Source organism: Ceratotherium simum, chromosome 4, assembly GCF_057802395.1.
Source record: "Ceratotherium simum simum isolate JZ-2026a chromosome 4, ASM5780239v1, whole genome shotgun sequence".
NCBI classification, from domain to species: Eukaryota; Metazoa; Chordata; class Mammalia; order Perissodactyla; family Rhinocerotidae; genus Ceratotherium; species Ceratotherium simum.
The window spans coordinates 92,067,100-92,087,695 of record NC_141903.1 but is presented as its reverse complement, the minus strand read 5'-3'; the positions used below and the strand labels follow the sequence as shown (position 1 = coordinate 92,087,695).

Sequence of the window (20,596 nt, the reverse complement as noted above, 5' to 3'; positions counted from 1 at the left end):
TTCTCCAAACAGATGCTCTCCTCATCTTTTCTATCTCTGTGGCACCATGATACACACACATCACACACAACTCCTAGGATCGTCCTTGATTTCTTTCTTCCCTTCACACCCCACGCCCCATCCAATAGCGAATTCTGTCAGCTTTATATTCAAAATAGATCATGAGCCTGATCACTTTTTACCACTTCCACTGTTGTCACCTGGTCCCTGCCACCATTCTCTTGCCAGAACTATCTGTCTCTTCAGTGGTCCCCCAATTACTGTCCTCCCTCCATTCCCTTTGCACAGAGCAGTCAATGTGATCATTTTAAACATAAATCAGATCATCTCTCTGCTGCTTCGCAACGTCCATTGTCTTCCTCTGCCCCTTAGAGTACAAGCCAGCCTCTCCCCTTGACTCGACTCTGCCTCCTTCTCGGGCCTCATCTCTGATCTTCTCTTATTTGTCCCTGCACTGCAGCTACGCTGGCCGCCTTTCCGTTTATTTGGAAAACCAAGCTCATTGCTACCTCGGGGCCTTTTTGTACTGGTTGACCCTTCAACATGGACCTCTCTGCAGATGTTTGCCTGGCTGCTTCTTTCGGTTCATTCAGGCCTCTGCCCAAATGTCACTTCCTCAGAGAGGGCTTTATGACCACTCTGGGTAAAGAAGAAGCCCACTCTCCCCAGTACAACCATCCCAGTTATACTTCATAGCATGTCTCACTATCCAGAAGGCTCTCATGGATTTGCATCCTTCTCGTCTGTCTTCCCACACCAAGTGCCGTGAACGCAGCAAAGTTCCTTGTCTCGCTCACTCCTGTGTCCCGTGTTTGTAAGAGGGCCCAGCTTAACACAGGTGGTCAACAAACGTTTGTACGTAAATGGATAATGGGGCTCCCTTCTTCCCTTCAGTTGTCCAAGAAACTCAGGGACTATGCTTCTTCCTGGCACACTGTGTTACTGCTGAAATCTGGCGCCACACAGAGTGCAGAAGGTGCTGGTCCTCTGGGGACTCAGATCCCTGACCAGGCTTCAATGAGTCTTCAAGGGAGACCAAGCCCTCTCCCCCATTCTTAGCTCGGCCAAGGGTGCCTCTTCACTTGGGCTCCTGTGGTTACAGTTCCTAGTGCTCTGTTCTTCCAGGGCCCACACATAGCCTCCTCCTGGGAGTGAGCTGGCCCTAGAAACACTGAGTTTCAGAAGTTGCCGTGGACCCCTAGACCACTGTGCTAGTGGAGGATGCCCCCAGTGAACCCAGGGCAATTTCCTGTCACTTTCCTTGTAAATAAAAAAAAAAGAAAGAAAGAATGAAAAGAAAAAGCACAAACTGAATTTCTTTGAGGTTATCCTTCAGAACAGTGATTCACTTATTTTTTCATTTAATGTTTATTGGTCACCAAGTCTATGCCAGGTGCTCTTCTAGGCACATTATTTTGTAATTGTCATCATCTCTATTGTCCTCTTCATCACGAGTCTGCATTAGATTGTGAATTTCTTAAGTGCAGAGACAGGCTTTTCCTTGTATCAAGTGCTCAATGATTGTCTATTGCCTGAATAAATGGAGGAGGAGAGAGAGAGTGAAAGCTGAAGGAAGATTTGGCTCAGTTACATTTATATTCAAACAAAAACAAGGAGCAGTGATTGCTTAAATCGTACAATGTTATTACATTAAAATAAGTTTTAAATGTTTAACACTTGTCATAATCTCACCACCCTAACGCATATACATTTTCCCATGTTTTCTTTTGATTTTTGTCCATTTACATGCATATTTTTACATATTTGTAATTTTAATGTATTTTCCATGTCATCTTCTGCCTTTCCACTTAACATTAGTGTCCAACATTTTTGTATGTTTTTAAATTATCATTACCTTTATGCCTTTCTGTAATGTAGGGATTTCTCTTTTCTTATTTCTGAACCCCCTGTTGGGTTCCCTGTGGTCACTAGCACTGTAAACCCCTGAACAACCCACCGGGTGTTTCTCTGCCTCTTTCACAGACAGCAAGGTGTGTGAGTCCCTGGGTGAGCACATCTCATTCTGGAGGAAGCGAGGATGCCATGTCAAGGAGCAGGCAGTCAGTCCCAGGTGCCCTCAGGAGAGAATGAAGGGGTGCCCCTTCATCTGAACTGGGAGTGTGTGGGGGCGATATGGAGCTCCATTCTGCAGTTTGATTAACATGTTTCTACCTCCTGGCCCTCTGCCTGGATACCATCTGCTAAGCCTTTGCTTTTCTTTCTGTTATGCTTGAAGCTTTTGCTTTTAATATGCTGCTATTGAGTAGGGAAAAATAATAGAACAGTCGACTCCAGGGATCTGCCTGTTTCTCTTCTGCCTTTGAATAGAGCTTAGCTCTTTTGCCCCTTCTTATGGTCCAGTGTAAGATACGTACAGAGAAGGAGCACTGCCTCCGACACAGGACGCTGCCCCTTGAAGAAATTAGCAGGAAACAGGAGAGGTTTACAGGAGCTTCTCCTCTGCCGCTCTCATCCTGGAAACAAGTGGAAGTATATTTGCAAAATTATATTGAAAATAAACGAGAAAATGTGCTTCACTTTATAGCCAACTCTTTTGGAATAGAACTAGTGTTAAATGAAGTAATGAGGAAATGGCCTTTGTCACTAAACGTTGACTAATGCGCTGTGAGCTGTGAACCCAGGCTTGGAAACAGGAGATCAAACTACGGAATGAAAAGGGGGAAGTTCTCTGGGTGCCTTGCCTGCAAATCTTGGAAACAAGCCATATTTTGTAAACCAGAGAATTTAGACTTAGGTTATTCTGTGTGAATTTCCTCTCTTATTTGCTACCACTTATCAAATTATGTTTTAGCAGTCCAGGTATGCTTTGGGCTATAACGTGCCTGCTTGGGCCAGAGTTAATGGGGACCCAACAGCATCCCCTGGAAACCAACATGTTGATGGTGGGTATAAATAGAGAGAGATCCTAAAGAGGAAGATGAATCTGGTGGTGGAGGCATCCAAAAATGAAGGCCAAATTATTTATGGGCCCCTCCCCAATAGATCTCCTGTGAGAGCCAATCTTAAATCTTATTATTTTAATTTAATTTAATTTTTATTACAAAAAGTAGCTTATCCTTTAAGAAGTATACTCAAGCCCAAAAGAATTCTTTTGAAAATGTTTAAAAAGTAATGTGAGAAAATTAAATCAAGTAGAACTTAAATGATGACAGTTTATAAGCTCTAAGATCTAGCACCAATGAAGAGCATGAGTAAAAGAAAGTGGAGTTATTGCATAGCAAGAGTCTCAATCACCCTGGCATTTTTGTGATGGGCTCAATCATTCCTCCATTCTTTCACTGAACATTTACCAAGTGACTATTAAGTGCCAGGTATTACAGGCAGTGGTGGAACACTGTTGTTATCTATGTCAGTTTTTCATAATTTCAGAATGTGTTCGGATAAGCAAGGGCTAAGTGTGTGGGGCACAAGTACTTTAAGGCATATGAGGGAGCGACCTGCTCGGGGCCTTATCTCCGCTCTGCCAGAGTGCACATGCATCCCTGGAAACCGTACGTGAGAGGACAGAAGGAGACTGATACCACCCACATTCTTTTCCTACTACACCATCTTGTCTGAAATTTAGTTACCTTAATCACTATTTACTATAAAGTCCCACAATTTAAATACCAGGCAATTACAGCATATGGTGTTTTGACCCTAATGAACCTTGTAAATACCTGGAACACACAGAATATTTATCTTCACAGCAGGCTTGCCTCTACTATTTATGAGACCACAGGCAATAAGAGTACAAAAAGAGGCCAGTGTACCACGTGCAACTATTTGAATACTATGCTCAGTGGTCAGTGTCAGAACCACAGACTGAAACAGGAAGACAAGGAAAATCTGGGCCTGACACCACTCTGTTATACAAACCCACACTTCGTTATGCAAGAAGCTACTGCATTCAAGCTGAGAGGAAGGATGACAAGTTAACTTACCTGTATTTCTCTCTTACCTAAGCACTTTGCTGCTCAAATTCTGCTGGAACTCCAAGGCAGTCTATCTCTGACAAGGGCAGCTGTACCACCCACAGATCTTCACTACATTTGGAGTTCCACCGTTTGTTTTGAAGATAAAGAGCAAGAGATATGAAGTGTTTCCCAGGGGCCTGAATAGTGTTGGTCAAGGGAGATAGTATTTATGGCTATGGTCCAGTGTTCAGCATCAGATCAGGAGTGGTAGAGGCACCCATGTGTTTGTTAACAAATTAATGTGTTTGTGGTATGTAAGGTCCTTCAAAGCATGGCGTCCAGGATACGGGCCTCTCCTGCCCAGGGCTGAGCAGGTAGTGCCTAGTGATACTGGGCATTTAATGCCAAGCTCATTTGCAGGGTGATCGAGATGACTGTATTTTTTTAGAATTTCTTCAGCATCAGGAAAGCTAGCACTAGACTAATGGCTTAGAGAATTGTAGCAAATTTCTAAGTCTGACTTTCTCCAAAACTAGGTGTACATGACTGTTAGGAAGACTTTTTAAAGAAAGGAAAGAGCAAACGTATACAAAAAGAGGATAGTATAGAGAACCACCACGTTTCCATTACCTAGCGCCAACAATGATCAACCTACCGTCAGTACGGTCTCGTCTGTACCTCTACTCATCCCCCTCCCTCAATAAATTATTTTAAAGCAAATCCTAGATGTCTTATCATTACATCCTACATATTTCTAAAAGATACCCTTCAGAAGATGTATTCACAATCCCGTTGTCCGATCATTCCCAAATCAACATTTTACAGTTTCACCCATGTGAAAGGCACATTACTTCTAGGATGAGGATAATTTCCCATGAAGAAGCAGTGTTGTGCTTTATGTTGGAAGTCACAACATGGGAGGAGTGTGATGTGTACGTGTAGTTAAAGCAACACTAGGGGCCGGTCTGGTGGCACAAGCAGTTAAGTGCGTGTGCTCCGCTGCCGCGGCCTGAGGTTTGCGGGTTCATATCCTGGTCGTGCTGTGGCGGTGTCCCATATGAAGTGGAGGAAGATGGGCACAGATATTAGCCCAGGGCCACTTTTCCTCAGCAAAAAGAGGGGGATTGGCAGATCTTAGCTCAGGGCTGGTCTTCCTCACCAAAAAAAACCAAAAAAAACGTGACACTAAATCTATTTGGGGGCTTGGCTTCAAGAACTGCAGGTTTTGGGCCTTGCTGACCCAGTGACCGTGAACGTGAGACCTCTCTTTAAGGGTGTAATTTTTTCCCTTAACCTTTGGAAAGCTAGGCGTGGGAAGGGATTTAGTTTCTGTTATGACGAGGCGTGTTTAAACTTGTTTCTTTTTCCAAAATGTACGAGTTGCTAAGAGAACCACGGACGTATGTGAACAAGTCCTGGAAGAGACTTTGTGGTCACACGGCCGGGCCGGGGCAGCTCAGGGGTCGGGGGGGTTTCGGTCGGTCCCTGCGGCTGTCAGGCTGCCCTGTGCCGGCCGCGGGGGCCTGGGCGTGCCCGCCCTTCCCGCCGCGGGAAGCCGCCTTGGTCCAGTCCCCGTCGAGGAAGCGCACACTGTGGACCACGGCCTCGGCGTCCCCTCCGGTGGCTCGAGGCCAGCTGGCCCGGCCTGGGTCCCTCGGATCCCCGAGAGGCGGCAGCGAACAGGCTCCCGGCCCCCCTGCGGGCCGGCCCTCTCCCCGCCCGCCCCGGGCAGCGGGGCGCGGGCGCGCGCTGCGCGGTGCGGGCAGTCCCCGCGCCTCCTCAGGGACGCGCGGCCGCACTCCCGACAGAACGCCCCGCGCCCGCGCCCGCGACGGAGGAAGCGTCGGCGCCGGGGAGGGGCCCGCGGCGCATGCGCGGTCGGGCGCCGCTCCCGGAGCCCCGCGGCCGCTAGGTGGCGCATGCGCGCTGGAGGGTGCGGGCCGGTCTCCGGGCGGCGGCGGCGGCGGCGGCGGCGGCGGCGGCGGCGCGGCGGGGCGCGGGGCGGGGGCCGGGCCCGTGTTTACACGGCGGCGGCGGGCGGCGCGGAACCCGGCGAGCGGCGGCGGCGCGATGGTCATGGCGCATTTCGTCGAGAGTTTCTGGGTAAGCGGAGGGCGGGGGCGCCGGCGCGGGTCCTGCGCTGCCCTCGGCGGCTGCGCGGGCTCGGGCTCCGGGCCCCGCCCGCTGGGAGCGGAGCGGAGCGGGGCCGCGGGACCCGGCGGCGGGGTGGCGCCGGCCGCGCGGCCCTGTCAGCGCGGCGCCGCCGGGACAAAGCGCCGGGCGGGACGCGGCCCAGGGCCGGGTTGCCGGCGCTCGGGCGAGGACGCCCCGGGCCCGCGCCCCCGCGCCGGCGAGCGGCCCCCGCCCGGCCCCCGGCCCGGCCCCCGCCCCCCGGAGCCCCCGCGGCCTCGAGCCCGCTGCCCCGGACGGCCGCGGGGCCTGTGCACAGCGCGGGCGGCCCCGGGCCCCGCGTCCTCCCCCGGCCGGGCGGCACTCGGCGCGGCCCCGGCCGGCGCGTCTGTCCGCGGCGCCGTCGGCTCCTGGGCAGTGCGGTCACCCGAGCGGGGGGAGCTGGCCCGCCGGTGTCGCCGGGCGTGCCCTGTGCGTCCTGGCGGCGGCGGACCCCGCGGTTCCACGTTAGTCCCGTTGAGGGTGTTGAAGGGAGTGGTGTGGCAGTGAGTAGGGGGTGCGTCTCGGACTCCGGTTTCCGAGCGCCTCACGGATGGACTTGCTTAGTAATCGCAGCACTTCACAGTTTGTCTTGAATGCCCCTTGTTTTCCACAAGCTGCACGTGTACTGAACCTTAGGCTTGAAAAACAGCTTTATCGAGGTACAAGTCACGTACCATACGATACGCCCCTGGAAGTGTTACGACTAAGGCTTTTTCATGCGTTCTTCGCGTTGTGCAGACGTCACCACGGTCAGTTTTGGAGCGGTGTCTTCTGCTCCGGGAATCCTGTATCCATTAGCAGGCACTCCCCGCTTCCCCTGCCTGAGCCCTGGGCAACTGATCTGTAGATTGTTGCCTCTAAGGATTTGTCTGTTCTGGGCATGGCGTGTGAGTGGGGTCGTATCTGTCGTCCTTCGTGACTGGCTTTCACTTAGCTTGTTTCCAGGGTTCATCCGTGGTGGACCATGTGTCAGTACTTGATTCCATTTTATGGCCAAATAGTATTCCGTTTTATGGATATACCACGTTTTATTTATCCATTCCTCAGTCGTGGACATTTGGTTGTTTGCTTTTTGGCAATTATGAATAGTGCTGCTATGAACGTTTTTGTGCAAATTGTGTGGACGTATGTTTTCATTTCTTTTGGGAATGTAATTGCTGGGTCGAATGATAACTCCGTGTAGCATTTTGAGGAACTGCCCACCTGTTTTCCACAGTGGCTGTGCCGTTTACAGTCTCGCCAGCGATGTCTGCGAGTTCCAGCTTCTCCGCCTGTGCAGCACTTGTCTTCTTTATTGCCGTGGTTGGGTGTGAAGTGGTATCTCATTGTGGTTCTGATTTGCATTTCTCTCATGCTAATGATGTGGAGCCTCTTTTCATGTTCTTATGACCATTGATATATTTTCCTTGGAAAAACATCTGCTTAGATACATGCCCATTTGTAAATTGGGTTATCTTTTTATTATTGAATTATAAGAGTTCTTTTTATATTGTTGCTGCGTGTCTTTTATCAGATATGCGATTCTGTAAATATTTTCTCCCGCTCTGTAGGTTGTCTTTTTCACTTTCTTGATGGTGTCCTTTGAAGCACAGAAGTTTTTAATTTTGAAGTCTTGATTCACAGAAGTTTTTAATTTTGAAGTCTTGATTAAGTCCCATGTCTCTAATTTTTCTATCACTTATGTTTCTGTTGTCGTATCTAAGAAATCTCTCCTAAGCCAAAATCACAAAGATTTACTCCTGTGTTTTCTTCTACAAGTTTTATAGTTTTAGCTCTTACATCTAGGCCTTCTGTGAGCCATTTGAAGTTAATTTTTGTGTGTGGTGCAGTGAAGAGGTACACCTTCATTCTTTTGCATGTGTGTATCTAGTTGCTCCAGCACTGTTTGTTGAAAAGGCTCTGCTTTCTCCATTGAGTTGTCTTAGCACCCTTGTCGAAAGTCATTTGACTGTAGATACATGGGCTTATTTCTGGATTTTCGTTTGTATTCCATTATCTTTCATTGTGCTAGAACCACACTGTTTTGATTACAGTAGCTTTGTAGTGAGTTTGGAATGGAGAAGTGTGAGCCTTCCCACTTTGTTGTCCTTTTTCAATATAGTTTTGGCTATTCTGGGTCCCTTGCATTTCCATGTGAATTTTAGGTTTAGCCTATCAGTTTTAGACTTGAGGCTTTACAATGGCAATTTGTGAAACTTTTTATAAGGATGGTTTAAAAATTGACATTCTTAAAATGTTTTGCGTATTTTTTGATGCATGAATGTGTTTTTGAAGTTTGCTAACTTAATTCCAAATTGCACATTAACGCTTCAGAGTTATTTGTTTTCTGCTAATTGAGTTTTGAACATAGCCTCGTTTGATGTTTTTGGCTATTATGAGTAATGCTTATATGAACATTTTTTTAAATTTAGTTATTTTATTGAGGTCATATTGGTTTATTACATTGTGTGATTTCAGGTATGCTTTATTATATATCATTTTCTGTACAGACTGCATCATGCTCACTCCCTGTAGTCTAGTTTTTATCCATCACCATACCTATGTGCCCCTTTACCCCTTTTGCCCTCCCCCCACCACCCCTTCCCCTCTGGTAACCGCTAATCTGTTCTCCTTATCCATGTGTTCGTTATATGAACGTTTTTGTACAAGTTTTTGTGTACCCCTTGTGTGTCCCTCTTAAGAGAGGAGGGAGAATACATTTGGATATCTGAAATCTAGAGAGAATCTTAAAGTCTCGTTTAGGTTTCAGTCTTTGCCTTAACTTCCATTACTGAGTACAAGGATACATTTTATTTTACTTCCCAGCCTGGAATTTAGGCTGAAAGCTCTAAATTGGAGCTTAAAAATCTCCAAAGGAGGGCTAAATGAACTAGGAAAGTCTAACAACTAAATAATTTTTGAGAATTTGATAGCTGTCTGTTTAAAACAACTTGAAATTTACATATTTCAGGATCATTTATAAAATATATATATATATTTTTTTGTGAGAAAGATTGGCCCTGAGCTAACATCTATGACCATCTTCTCTATTTTATATGTGGCATGCCACCACAGCATGGCTTGATGAGCCATGCATAGGTCTGCGCCTGGGATCCGAACCTGCGAACCCCTGGCTGCTGAAGCAGAGCGCGTGAACTTCACTACGCCACCAGGCTGGCCCCTGTAAAATAATTTTTAAAATAGAGAACTTACAATATTAGTTTCACTTTTCTTCCCTGATATTTAAAGTGGCACTGTCAAAACAAAGTTAAACTTGTCAAAGTCAGGTAATGGGAACCTTTAAAGTTCTAGGTTTCTAACCAAACAACCTATTTATTGTTTTTGTCCCCTACATATAAAAAGACAAACGTTTTTGTTGTGGCATTTTGTTAGAGGAAAATTTGAATCATTCAAACTGTCTTCAAGCTCTTTTGAAAGCAGCACATCCTGCCTTTTTCTTTAAAGTATGGTTTTTCTTAACTAAAACTATATGCTACGTTACAAATTCCTTTACTTAATAACTATACTTTGAAGAGAAAAACTATTCAAAACTTCCTACGCAACAGGTGTTTTGTTGCTGATAAGTCAGTTTTTGCCACAAAGTATAATGCCATTGATAATAAAGTAGAAAATGCTTTTCTTTCTTATTAAAATTGGACAGCAAAAATCATTTTGATAGCAGAAATCCACACCATTAGTTTAGTGTATAAAAACAGCTGTTAGCCCTTTAAAAGATTATGTAACTTTAAAGATTTTATTTATTCATTTTTTCCCCCCAAAGCCCCAGTAGACAGTTGTATGTCATAGGTTCACATCCCTCTAGTTGCTGTACGTGGGACTCGGCCTCGGGTTGGACGGAGAAGTGGTGCCTTGGGGCGTGCCTGGGATCCGAACCCGGGCCGCCAGCATCAGAGCGCGCGCACTTAACCGCTAAGCCACGGAGCCGGCCCTAGATTATGTAACTTTAAAACGATATTGACAAATATTACAGTGAGGAAGTGTCTATATGCTGCTGCTTTCTCAAAGAGTTGAGTACTAGTTTATAATACTCGAGATTATCTATGTCAGCATTGCACTATAAGATTTAAATTAGCTTTATATTTTTATATAAGCCCAGATTATTTAATTGAGGAGTTAAAAAAAATTCATAGGGGATAATTATTTAAGGGGGAAAAATAAGAAAGTACAACATACTTGATTTAAATACCTTATAAATATCATTTTACATAATAATCCCAATCTATATAAGATATGAAGCATTCTCCCAAGCACACCGAGTATACTTTAGTGTCCATCACATGCTAATGAACTGGCATTTTTAGTTAGGTGACTTTTTCCAAAGATTATCTCCAGTCAGCACATCAAGAATGAATGAACAACAATTATCTTAGGTATTTTTATCAAGTTTTTCCTTATTTCTTTTACTGTTTAACCAGTACAGAAGTCTCATTTCATTTGTCTATTGATTTCACTGGTATTGTCATACTTTACTTTTAAATAAAATTGGAGCACTTGGTTATATATTCAAAATTTGATCTATCATTACATGCATAAACTGGGAGGATTAAAATGATTTTTTTTTTTAAATCTGGAATGGCTATTAATGGGACTTTGGAATGCAAAACATGATTATATTTTAGTGTGATTATTTAATCTAAATTTAATATCCTATGGGGCTGGCCCTGTGGCTTAGCGGTTAAGTGCGTGCGCTCTGATGCAGGCGGCCCGGGTTCGGATCCCGGGCGCGCACAGACGCACTGCTTCTCTGGCCATGCTGAGGCCGCGTCCCACATACAGCAACTAGAAGAATGTGCAACTATGACTTACAACTATCGACTGGGGCTTTAGGGGAAAAAAAAAAATAAATAAATTTAATATCCTAGATGAGAGACTAACAACCATACCCACACCTACACCCCCCCACACATATATTCTTTGGGGTTATTTATCCATATGAAAATTTAAAAATATGTATCTTGAGAAAACTAGTTGAGGTGACCATAGAAACCCAGAATATAGACTTTCTTTATATTCGAATTTCCATATATTGTAGTTTGGGGTACCTGCTTAAGATACGATACCTTTGGATTTAAAAAGTATATATGTATGTATATTTTGCAAAATTTACATGGTTCATCATTCAAAAGTTACGAAAGGGAATACAGTAGAAATCTCCCTCCTTTTCTCCAGCCATCAAGATCTCCCCAGAGTCAGTCACTGTTACCAATTTTTTATGTAGCTTTCCAGAGATAACCTAAGCATATACACACGAATAACACACACTAAATCAAAATGGATAACTGTTAGCCAGTTAACCATACCCAGATTGTTTTCACCTGCAGCAAGCTGTGACAATGCAAACTACAGGTTTATCTAACTTGGTTCAGGTAGACTTGACAGGTAGATACTATAAAATTATAGTATTTTAGATGGCACTAAATTTTAATGTGAGGCCCTTTTATTTTTGTAGGGGGTGGAGGGGTGGTTTGTTTTGTGTTTTTGCCTTAATTGTAGGAGAAATTTGAAAGTGAGAAATTGACGCTGTTTTAGTCTGCATAAGTTCAGTTCAGGGGAAGGATTTTAGTAACATTGATATGGAAAGGATAAAAATTCGCTGTCTGGGTTCCTTTCTAGCCCTACGCACTGAATCCTAAATGGTCTAAGCCTTCCAGAACTATTTAAATTGTTTTGGCAGAGGCGTGGGAGAACAGGTGTGCTTGTATCGAACAGGTGTGCTTGTATCCTCCTGCACATTTGGTTAGCATAAGCCCCTTGGAGGTAGTTTTTTAAGTCCTGGGGTATCTCCTGAGATTATCCTGTCTGATTTCATAATTCTAGAACAGTTAACAGAAGCACCCTAATAAATCCATATAGAAATATGGTGCTATGGAGACTTATAAAAGGAAAGGGAATGAGGGCTTCGCTTTCAATTTACCTAGTGTGGAAAAATTAAAGAATATTAGAGTTGGACATTTTTAGTAGCAGTCTGGTCCACAGAGATAAGCATAAATTGGTCAGATGTGGGGAGAAACAAAACAGCACAACAGCAGCTGAGACTTACATTTATTGGTAAAGATGCTAGAGAATGTTGCTGGAATGACCAGAGTCAGAGAGGATTAAATCGAGAAGTGATTAGTGAACTGGGTGACGAATTTGATGCACACAGTTCCATCCCTTCTATCAGGCACATACTCCTTGATGGAACTTCGGGAGTCAGGTTTATGGAAGATGTGACAAGTGTGTTTCCTTAACTTTAGGGAAGAGACAGGAAGGTACAATATAAGTAAAGTAAGTTGGTGGTGCTGGGGCCTTAAAACTAATAAGTGTTAGTTTTTAGTTGGTTGTAACAACAGCCAGTGAAGATAGTTTTCCTTTTTAATTAGAACCATTATTTTGTGAGAGGTAAAACACAGAAGAATACAGAAGAAATAAAAATTACCTATAGCCTTTTCCTCTATCCCCTAAGATTTTCTTTAGAAACACAAAATTCAAAATGGGTTCTACTATATTGTTCTGTATCTTGGTGTTTTCAAATGATATTACTAGCAAGCATTTTTCTCATGCAATTAAGTAATCTTTGAAAATATTTTCAGGGGCTGGCCCAGTGGTATAGTAGTTAAGTTTGCACGCTCTGCTTCGGCGGCCTGGGGTTTGTGGGTTTGGATCCTGGGTGCAGACCTACTCACTTCTCATCAAGCCATGCTGTGGTGGCGTCCCGTATACAAAATGGAGAAGGATAGGCATAGATGTTAGCTCAGGACCAATGTTCCTCACCAAAAAAAAAAAAAAAAAAAAAAAAGAAGAAGAAAATATTTTCAGTGACTATAGGTTTCCATGGAATGGATAGGCTGTAATGTTTTTGACCACTCCCCTCTTGGACATTTAGGTTACTTCCAGTTTTTGTTTTTTCCATTTATGAATTATGAGGACTGGAGATTTAAATATTAATGTGAACAAGATGCCAGTTTAAGAAGGTAGTCTTCTTTTTTTTTTAATAATTTTATTTATTTATTTTTCTTCCCCCAAAGCCCCAGTAGATAGTTGTATGTCATAGTTGCACATCCTTCTAGTTGCTGTATGTGGGACACGGCCTCAGCATGGCCAGAGAAGCGGTGTGTCGGTGCGCGCCCGGGATCCGAACCCCGGGCCGCCAGCAGCAGAGTGCGCTCACTTAACTGCTAAGCCACGGGGCCGGCCCCACCAAGAAGGTAGTCTTCTATGTCTTTGCAAGCATAGAGTGAAGAGTTTTTGAGAAAGCTGAAATTGTTTTTTTTTTTTATTTGGAAAGTAATGAAAATTACATTTATTTATAGAATATTACAGAAAATTTGAAAGATACGAAAACAAAATGATCTCACAACTGTTTGCGTCTGCTGTTTTTGTTGAATTCATATAATATCTATTTAGATGGCTTTAAGGATTTAACTAACTGGAAGAGGTGAGTTATAATTTAAAAGATGAAAGTTGTAATTTAAAAGAGAAGAGTATCTGAGAGGCGAGAAAAAATTTTTTAAATTTAATTAGAGTTATTTCCTTCAATCAACCAACAAACGTGTTTTAGTGACTTTTGTTCCTGCACCAAGTGGTTCTGAATGCTGAGCAGTGCTGTTCTGCATCTTTTAATCACTGTTTTCTGCTGTAGCAATATCTTGCCAATAGCTCTGCAGAATAGTTTTAGTGATCATGTGTGGAAGTTTCAATGTATAAATAGAACATTGACTAGAAGAGATTGTAACTTGTGGTTGAGTATCCTGTTTACTTATAGGAAAACTGCTTGCATTTATTTTATCCTGTTCTTTCTGGCAGTTTTCAAGGCCAGAATGGCAGTGGAGGGCTGTCTGTGCATATTTGTTCAATTGCCATCAAAAGTGTCTAGAAGATTCTTCACTAGAGGGGCCATTCTTCAAAGAAAAAAGATATCTTCAGAATTAGTGTAATGTTTTAAATAGTGTTTTTCAGAGAGGGCAGGGTAAAGTGAGACTATCAGACACAGTAATGTGTTTGCAGTGACTTGTGCAAAGCACTCTCATGAGTGTTGGCAAGACCGAGGGTGAAAGGACGGTGGGGAGGTGGGGTGACACTGTCGGGAGATTTGTTGTTGAGGCGGCTTGGGGTCGAGAGGAAGGTCAGGCATGTCCCTGCTCTTCGTGCCACAGCACCTCCTGACTCTTCTCTGTCCCGCCAACATTTTTTTTAAAAATTAAGAAGGAAACTAAGTCAGCTTTTTAATTCATATTCTAATTATCCGGTATACACTCTATCTTCTGCCTATTTTCCAACTCTTGGACTCATCAAAAGTGAAGACTATCCAGGTTTTTTATTTTTGGTGTTTAATTTACTGTTGTGCTCTAAAGGTTCTTTGAAGGAGAAGTTTCAAACCATTAACTAAAATCTCGGGAGTTTATAGCTTTGTACTTTTCCACTATTACTTTTCGTGGCTGTTAAAGACCCAGGTATGTTAACAGTTCCATTTTTGTTAATTAGGTATTTCAATGCATTGTTAATAGAGACATACATTTTTTCTTCAAGTGGAAATACGTTAGATTGTATTTTATATCTACATTTAAAAATTTTTTTAAGTATCAAGTTATGTTATAAAATCAACCAGAAAAAGATACCTTTGGGTTTCCAAAATAGGTGTGATGACTTAGTTAAACTTTTTTTTCCCCCTTTTCTGAGGAAGATTAGCCCTAGCCCTGAGCTAATCTTCCTCCTTTTTTGCTTGAGGAAGGTTAGCCCTGAGCTAACATCTGTGCCAGTCTTTCTCTATTTTGTATGTGGCTCGCCGGCACAGCATGGCTGACAAGTGGTGTAGGTCCACGCCCGCGATCTGAACCTGGCGAACCTGGGCCGCTGAAGTGGAGTGCGCCGAACTTAACCACTACGCCATGAGGCCAGCCCCCCTGAACTTTTTAATTTGAAATTTCAGGGATGTCTCTCTTGTAGACACTACATTAGACTAGAAAGACATCTGAACATTTTCAGCGACTTGGTGACCTTACTTATAACTTAATTATCTTTTCAGCTAAATTTCAATTTAATTGATAATTTAGGTACAAAACAATATGCATAATATGATCTCATTTTCATATTAAAAAGTAACGTGCTACTATATGTATGGGAAAAGTAATCTGGACTGATACACACCAAACTGTTTGCCCAAGTCCTCTTAAAGGTAAAGTGTGAAGAGGAACCAGGAAGTTTGTGTTCCCTTAGAGGATCTGTATGATCTTCCAAACTTCTTTTCTTCTATTTCATATCAGGAATTATTACAAAGATTTTTAACACTTGTTTATGTTGGATTATAATGAGATTTTATTTGGCCCCGGTCACAGTCAGTGCGCGTTCTGTGAAAGTGCGTTCTATGTCTCTGGAGCGTGCATTGAGATCAGCAGGTCAAGATCCATCTAGTGCAAACCTTCATTGTAATTGTCCTCCTTGGACCAGCAGTGGTGTTAATAGCTGTTTTTGTCAGTTAATAGTGAAAATTTCTCTGCAAGAATTTATTGATTAAAAAAGATAAAAATATTATTTAGTTAACTTTGACTTTATTGAGATATATTTTACATACCATACAATTCACTCATTTAAAGTGTACAGTTCAGTGGGTTTTGGTAATATTCACAGATATGTGCAACATCATCACAGTCGATTTTATAACATTTTCATTACCTCAGAAAGAAACCCCATACCTTTTATCACTTCCTCCCTCACCCCCTCATTCCCCCAAGCAACCCACTAATCTACTTTCTACCTGTTCTGGACTTGATTACGAATGGAGTCATATGGTATGTGGTCTTTTGTGACTGGCTTCTTTCTCTTAGCATAATGTTTTCAAGGTTCGTCTGTGTGGTAGCCTGTGTCAGTGCTTCATTCCTTTTGTAATGGAATGATATTCCAGTGCATGGCTGTATCACATTTTGTTTATCTGTTTGTCAGTTGATGGACATTTGGGTTGTTTTCGCTTTTTGGCTATTATGAATAATGCTGCTATGAACATTTGTGTACAAATTTCTTTGTATTTACTTAATTCATAAGTGTTGATTAAACTATTGAATAAGCTAGCTGAAAGTAGGCTTGTCACTGATGAGTACATACCTTCTCAAAAAATGTAGCTATTTCTGTATGGGTTTCTTTTTTGGAGTGGCAGTAATGTTCTAAAGGTGATTGTGGTGATGGTTGCACTACTTTGTAAATATCCTAAAAATTATTGCATTGTACACTTTAAATGAGCAAATTGTGTGGTGTGTGAATTATATCTCAATAAAACTTTTATAAAAAAGGAATAGTCTGAAAATTTGAGGAGGAAAAACAACCTATCCATTGATAATCAAAATTTTATATAAGCGATTATAGTATACTTGAGAGAGAATTGCATTTTAAAACTGCTCGTTATGATAGCTCTTAACTCTATTACTTCTATATTAAAGACTTGGCTTATTATTATTAATTTTTTTATTAGAAAGTTACTCTATGCTCATTATTCCACTTCCTGGAGATAATTTGCTGTTGATAGTTTGCTGTAGATGCCTTCAGATTCCTTTTGTATAAATATGCAACATGTTATTTTTTTCAGTGAAAATGAAATCTTACTATGTATACTATTTTGCACCTTGGTTTTTTAAAAAACAACCTTATGGAAGCATATTTTATATATCATAAAATCTACCCATTTTAAGTGTACAGTTCATTGATGTTTTTAGTAACTTTAGCGAGTGGTGCAACCATCAACATAAATCAGTTTCAGAACATTTTTGTTCTCCCAATAATTAGATCCCTCATGTTCATTGATAGTTAATGCTCTTTTCCACCCTCAGCTCTCGGCAGCCACTAATCCACTTTCTTGCTGTACGGATTTGCCTATTTTGGACATTGCAAATAAATGGAATCATACTATATGTGGTCTCTTATGTGTGGCTTCCTTCACTTAGCAAAATGTTTGAGGTTCATCCGTGAAGTAGCACGAGTCAGTGTTTGTTCCTTTTTATTGCTGAATTATCCATTGTATGGATAGACCTCATTTTGTCTGTCCATTCACCAGTTGGTGGACATTTAGGTTGTCCCCAGCATTAGGTTATTTTTGGCTATCGTGAATAATTGCATCTTGCTTTTTTCCACTGATAATATATTTGGGCAGATTTTTAAAATGAGTACTTAAAAACCTACTGCATTTTTTTTTCTGCAGTCTTTTAAAAAACAATGAAAGTATTTCATTGTAGGATATACTGTCATTTATGTAACCAGTAATGTTAATGGATGTTTTTGAGTTGAATCTGATTTTTCACTTTTATCAGCAGTAGTGCAGTGAATATTCTTCCACATTTATCTTTGTATGTGTGTTTTGTGGTACAGATTTCTAAAAGTGGTATTGCTGGATTGAAGGGCATGAACGTTTACAGTTTTAGTAAAATACTGAAGGCCACAAGACATTTTCAGTCATAACTATATTTGATAATGAAGCTCTTTTGTCAAGTTACTTGTATGTTCGTGTATTTTTAGTTAACCAAGGAAAAGCAAGTTCTCCTTGGTTGAGATACCAGAATATGTTAAGCAAAAAATTTTTTTTTGGTTGAAAATAATAGAAAAAAAATTTTTTTGGTTGAAAATAACAGGAACATATCCACCTCAAGGTCTAGGGTGATAAAATGAATATATGATTCAGAAGTATTTCTTGTTATTTTACCTTTCTTTGAATTAGAAGTGTCTACTAAAAATGTTGGTGGCTACTACAAAAGTTATAGAACCTGCATGGAGTACTTTTAGTGAGAAAAAAGTACTGGGTAATCTCAATGGTGACAGAATTGTAATGAGTTATGATTGTCAGTTTCAAGAGTGGTGTCTCCCCATTTCCCCAGAATTTTCAATGTTTTGTGCAGGTGAAGACACTGAGGCCAAGTGAGTCTAGACCTGAGCTCTAGTGCTCCACCTCCTGCTGTATTTTTTCACATATACATGAAATATGTGTGTTTTTAATATACTGCCAGCTCTTATCAAGGCTATATAGTAAGTTTTTGACAAGGTGACAGTAAAACCTAGGTTCTTTGTTAGACATCTTGACTTTTCAAATTTTTTTTTAAATGGTGTATGCGTATGTAAGTATATATGTGTGTGTGTGTGTGTGGAGTGAGCGAGCCGTTTGACGTATTAAAAGTTTTGCTTAGTTCATGTCCAAGTTCATGGTCAATAAGTATTTGTGCTAATAGGTTTGTGAAATTGCTAAAGAGAATATGGTGCCTAGAGTTAGACATGTTTTTTAACCTCAGTAAATAGATGAATCCCTAGAATAGGACGAAATGACAAATGGATCTGTAGTCGTGCAGAGTGTTCATGTCTAGCTGTAGGTGCCATTTGAGGCAGGCTTCTTCTGCATCACGTCCTTAATAGGATGAGTTTTCTTTATCTTTCCAAGTGAAGACCTGAGGGATGGAGTAGCTAGTACTGTTTCCTAAGGCATATTATATTACTGTTACTATATTGTGTAGTAAACAAATAAACCTCATTCCCTCTATTGGGAATTTTAAGTTATGTGCTGGGTTTGGATATCTGCATTTTCCAAGTAAATAACTTACTCCTTCAAGGACTTCTTAATAAGAACCCAGATTTCTGAATGTAATTTAGCCTTTTCTTTTCTTTTTTTGTGAGGAAGATCAGCCCTGAGCTAACATCCATGCTAATCCTCCTCTTTTTGCTGAGGAAGACTGGCTCTGAGCTAACATCTGTTGCCAATCCTCCTCCTTTTTTTCCCCAAAGCCCCAGTAGATAGTTGTATGTCATAGTTGCACATCCTTCTAGTTGCTGTATGTGGGACGCAGCCTCAGCATGGCCGGAGAAGCGGTGCGTCGGTGCGCGCCCGTGATCCGAACCCGGGCCGCCAGTAGTGGAGCGCGAGCACTTAACCGTTAAGCCACGGGACCGGCCCAGTTTAGCCTTTTCTTGATTGCTTAATGTTTATAGAACAATAACAGTGAAAGAAAATGCTCAGGACTTTGTTGCCCCCGTTGCTAGATGATCTCCAAGTTCTAGTCTCCTTTTAAAAAGTTCTAGCTCCTTTTAAAAAAAGAGCGATTTTTGTTCTTGCCCTTGTAAGCTTGATAAATATTTTCTTCTATTGGTCTGTGTGCCCGTTTGAATAGCCCTTTACTCCCGACTATTTTCTAATTTGTACTTTAAATGCGCATAATGCACGTGGGAGCTCAATAACCTGACCTGTTAGAATTATGTGCAGATGAGAGCTAGTAGGTGTCAGGTGAGAACTGTGGGGCTTTGGGTTTTATGGTTTTACATTTCAGGTTTGGTTTTTGTTTGCTTGCTTGTTTCAGGGTTCATGACTATATTGTGGCAGTTGGTGGATAGTCTAATTCTGTGTAGTTTCTGTGTTATATTCAAGTTGAGTGAATCTCTCAGAGGATTTCGGCCCTTGATGATTTTGTTTGTAATTTTATTTACTAATATGCATGATGATGTTATTTTTGCTTGCTATAGGTGAGTGATAAGTAACCATTATTTTGGCTGGAATGAATTTGGGTGAAAAACCCATGGAAAGTAAAAAACGAAAGTTGGATAATAAATTTTTCTTTATCTCAAATGTGAGAAAGTGTAGAAGCCAAATGGAAATGTTTGGATTCATAAGAAACTATGGTTTTATGTTATATTCTTCTTGATAAATGGAAATGGATGTTCAGAATACTAAGGATATTGTTTATATTATCTCATTACAAATATGACGTTTTAATTTAGTTGTATGTATAGCAGACTAATTACGTACTTGCCGTACTAGCTGATGAGTTTATTAGGGATCACTTCAACATAACTGGAAGTTCCTATAATATGTTTCCTGTTTTTGGTGAACTGTGGAAAAATAAGTTTTTTTCCCCAGATTACATAACTCTTGCTTACGGTATTGCTTTCTATTTCCAGCAAATATGTTCAGTTCTTCATTATTTTATTTTCACTGAGAAAAAGGAAAACTGCTAACTATAAAGAGATTTGTTAAGCTTAGTTTATTGGTAGTCTTATTTCACCTATAAATTGATACTTTTAATGTTTCTTTGCTATGCCTTGCTCATTTAGCATTTATTGGATTAGACGATAGGAAAGGTTTTCTAGGAATTGTGTAGTGGCCTGGTTCTGTTCCTTTCCCATTACTTGAGGACTAGTTAATAGACTGACGCTGCTCTTGTGTTAAAATTTTATCTCCTTTCTTACTTCTCAAGTTGTTTAAGTTTATTGAAAGACTTGTATTACTGGTTATAAAGTATTTTGTGGTATTCAGTGCTTATATAATTAGTAATAAGCTGTCTTGACTCAGAAATCAAGATTTAGTTATTTTAAAGCACAGACTCTGAGTTAAATAATCAGGAATCCCTTAATATATGTTAAAGGAATTGAAATGGAATTGGGTAATGTGTTTTAAAAGGTGATGTTTATCTTTTCTAACTTATACTGCATATTATTCCTTAAAATTTCAGACTTAATTTCATTAATATACCCTTATGAGTGATTACAGAGTGTGTGCATATGTGTGTGAA

At 41.4% G+C, this 20,596-nt stretch overlaps 1 protein-coding gene across 2 annotated transcripts in view; it reads left to right on the top strand.

Annotated features, from left to right (window-relative positions):
- Positions 1-5,939: 5,939 nt before the first annotated feature.
- Positions 5,940-20,596, top strand: part of FCHO2 (FCH and mu domain containing endocytic adaptor 2) — a 119,842-nt gene continuing 105,185 nt past the window's right edge. For both annotated transcript variants that reach the window (XR_015552045.1, XM_087430200.1), the window contains exon 1: positions 5,940-6,020. Coding sequence is in view for 1 of the 2 variants with exons in the window: in XM_087430200.1 (XP_087286326.1) it covers positions 5,988-6,020 (33 nt within the window). In the remaining variant the exon portion in view is untranslated. The remainder of the gene's footprint in view (positions 6,021-20,596) is intronic.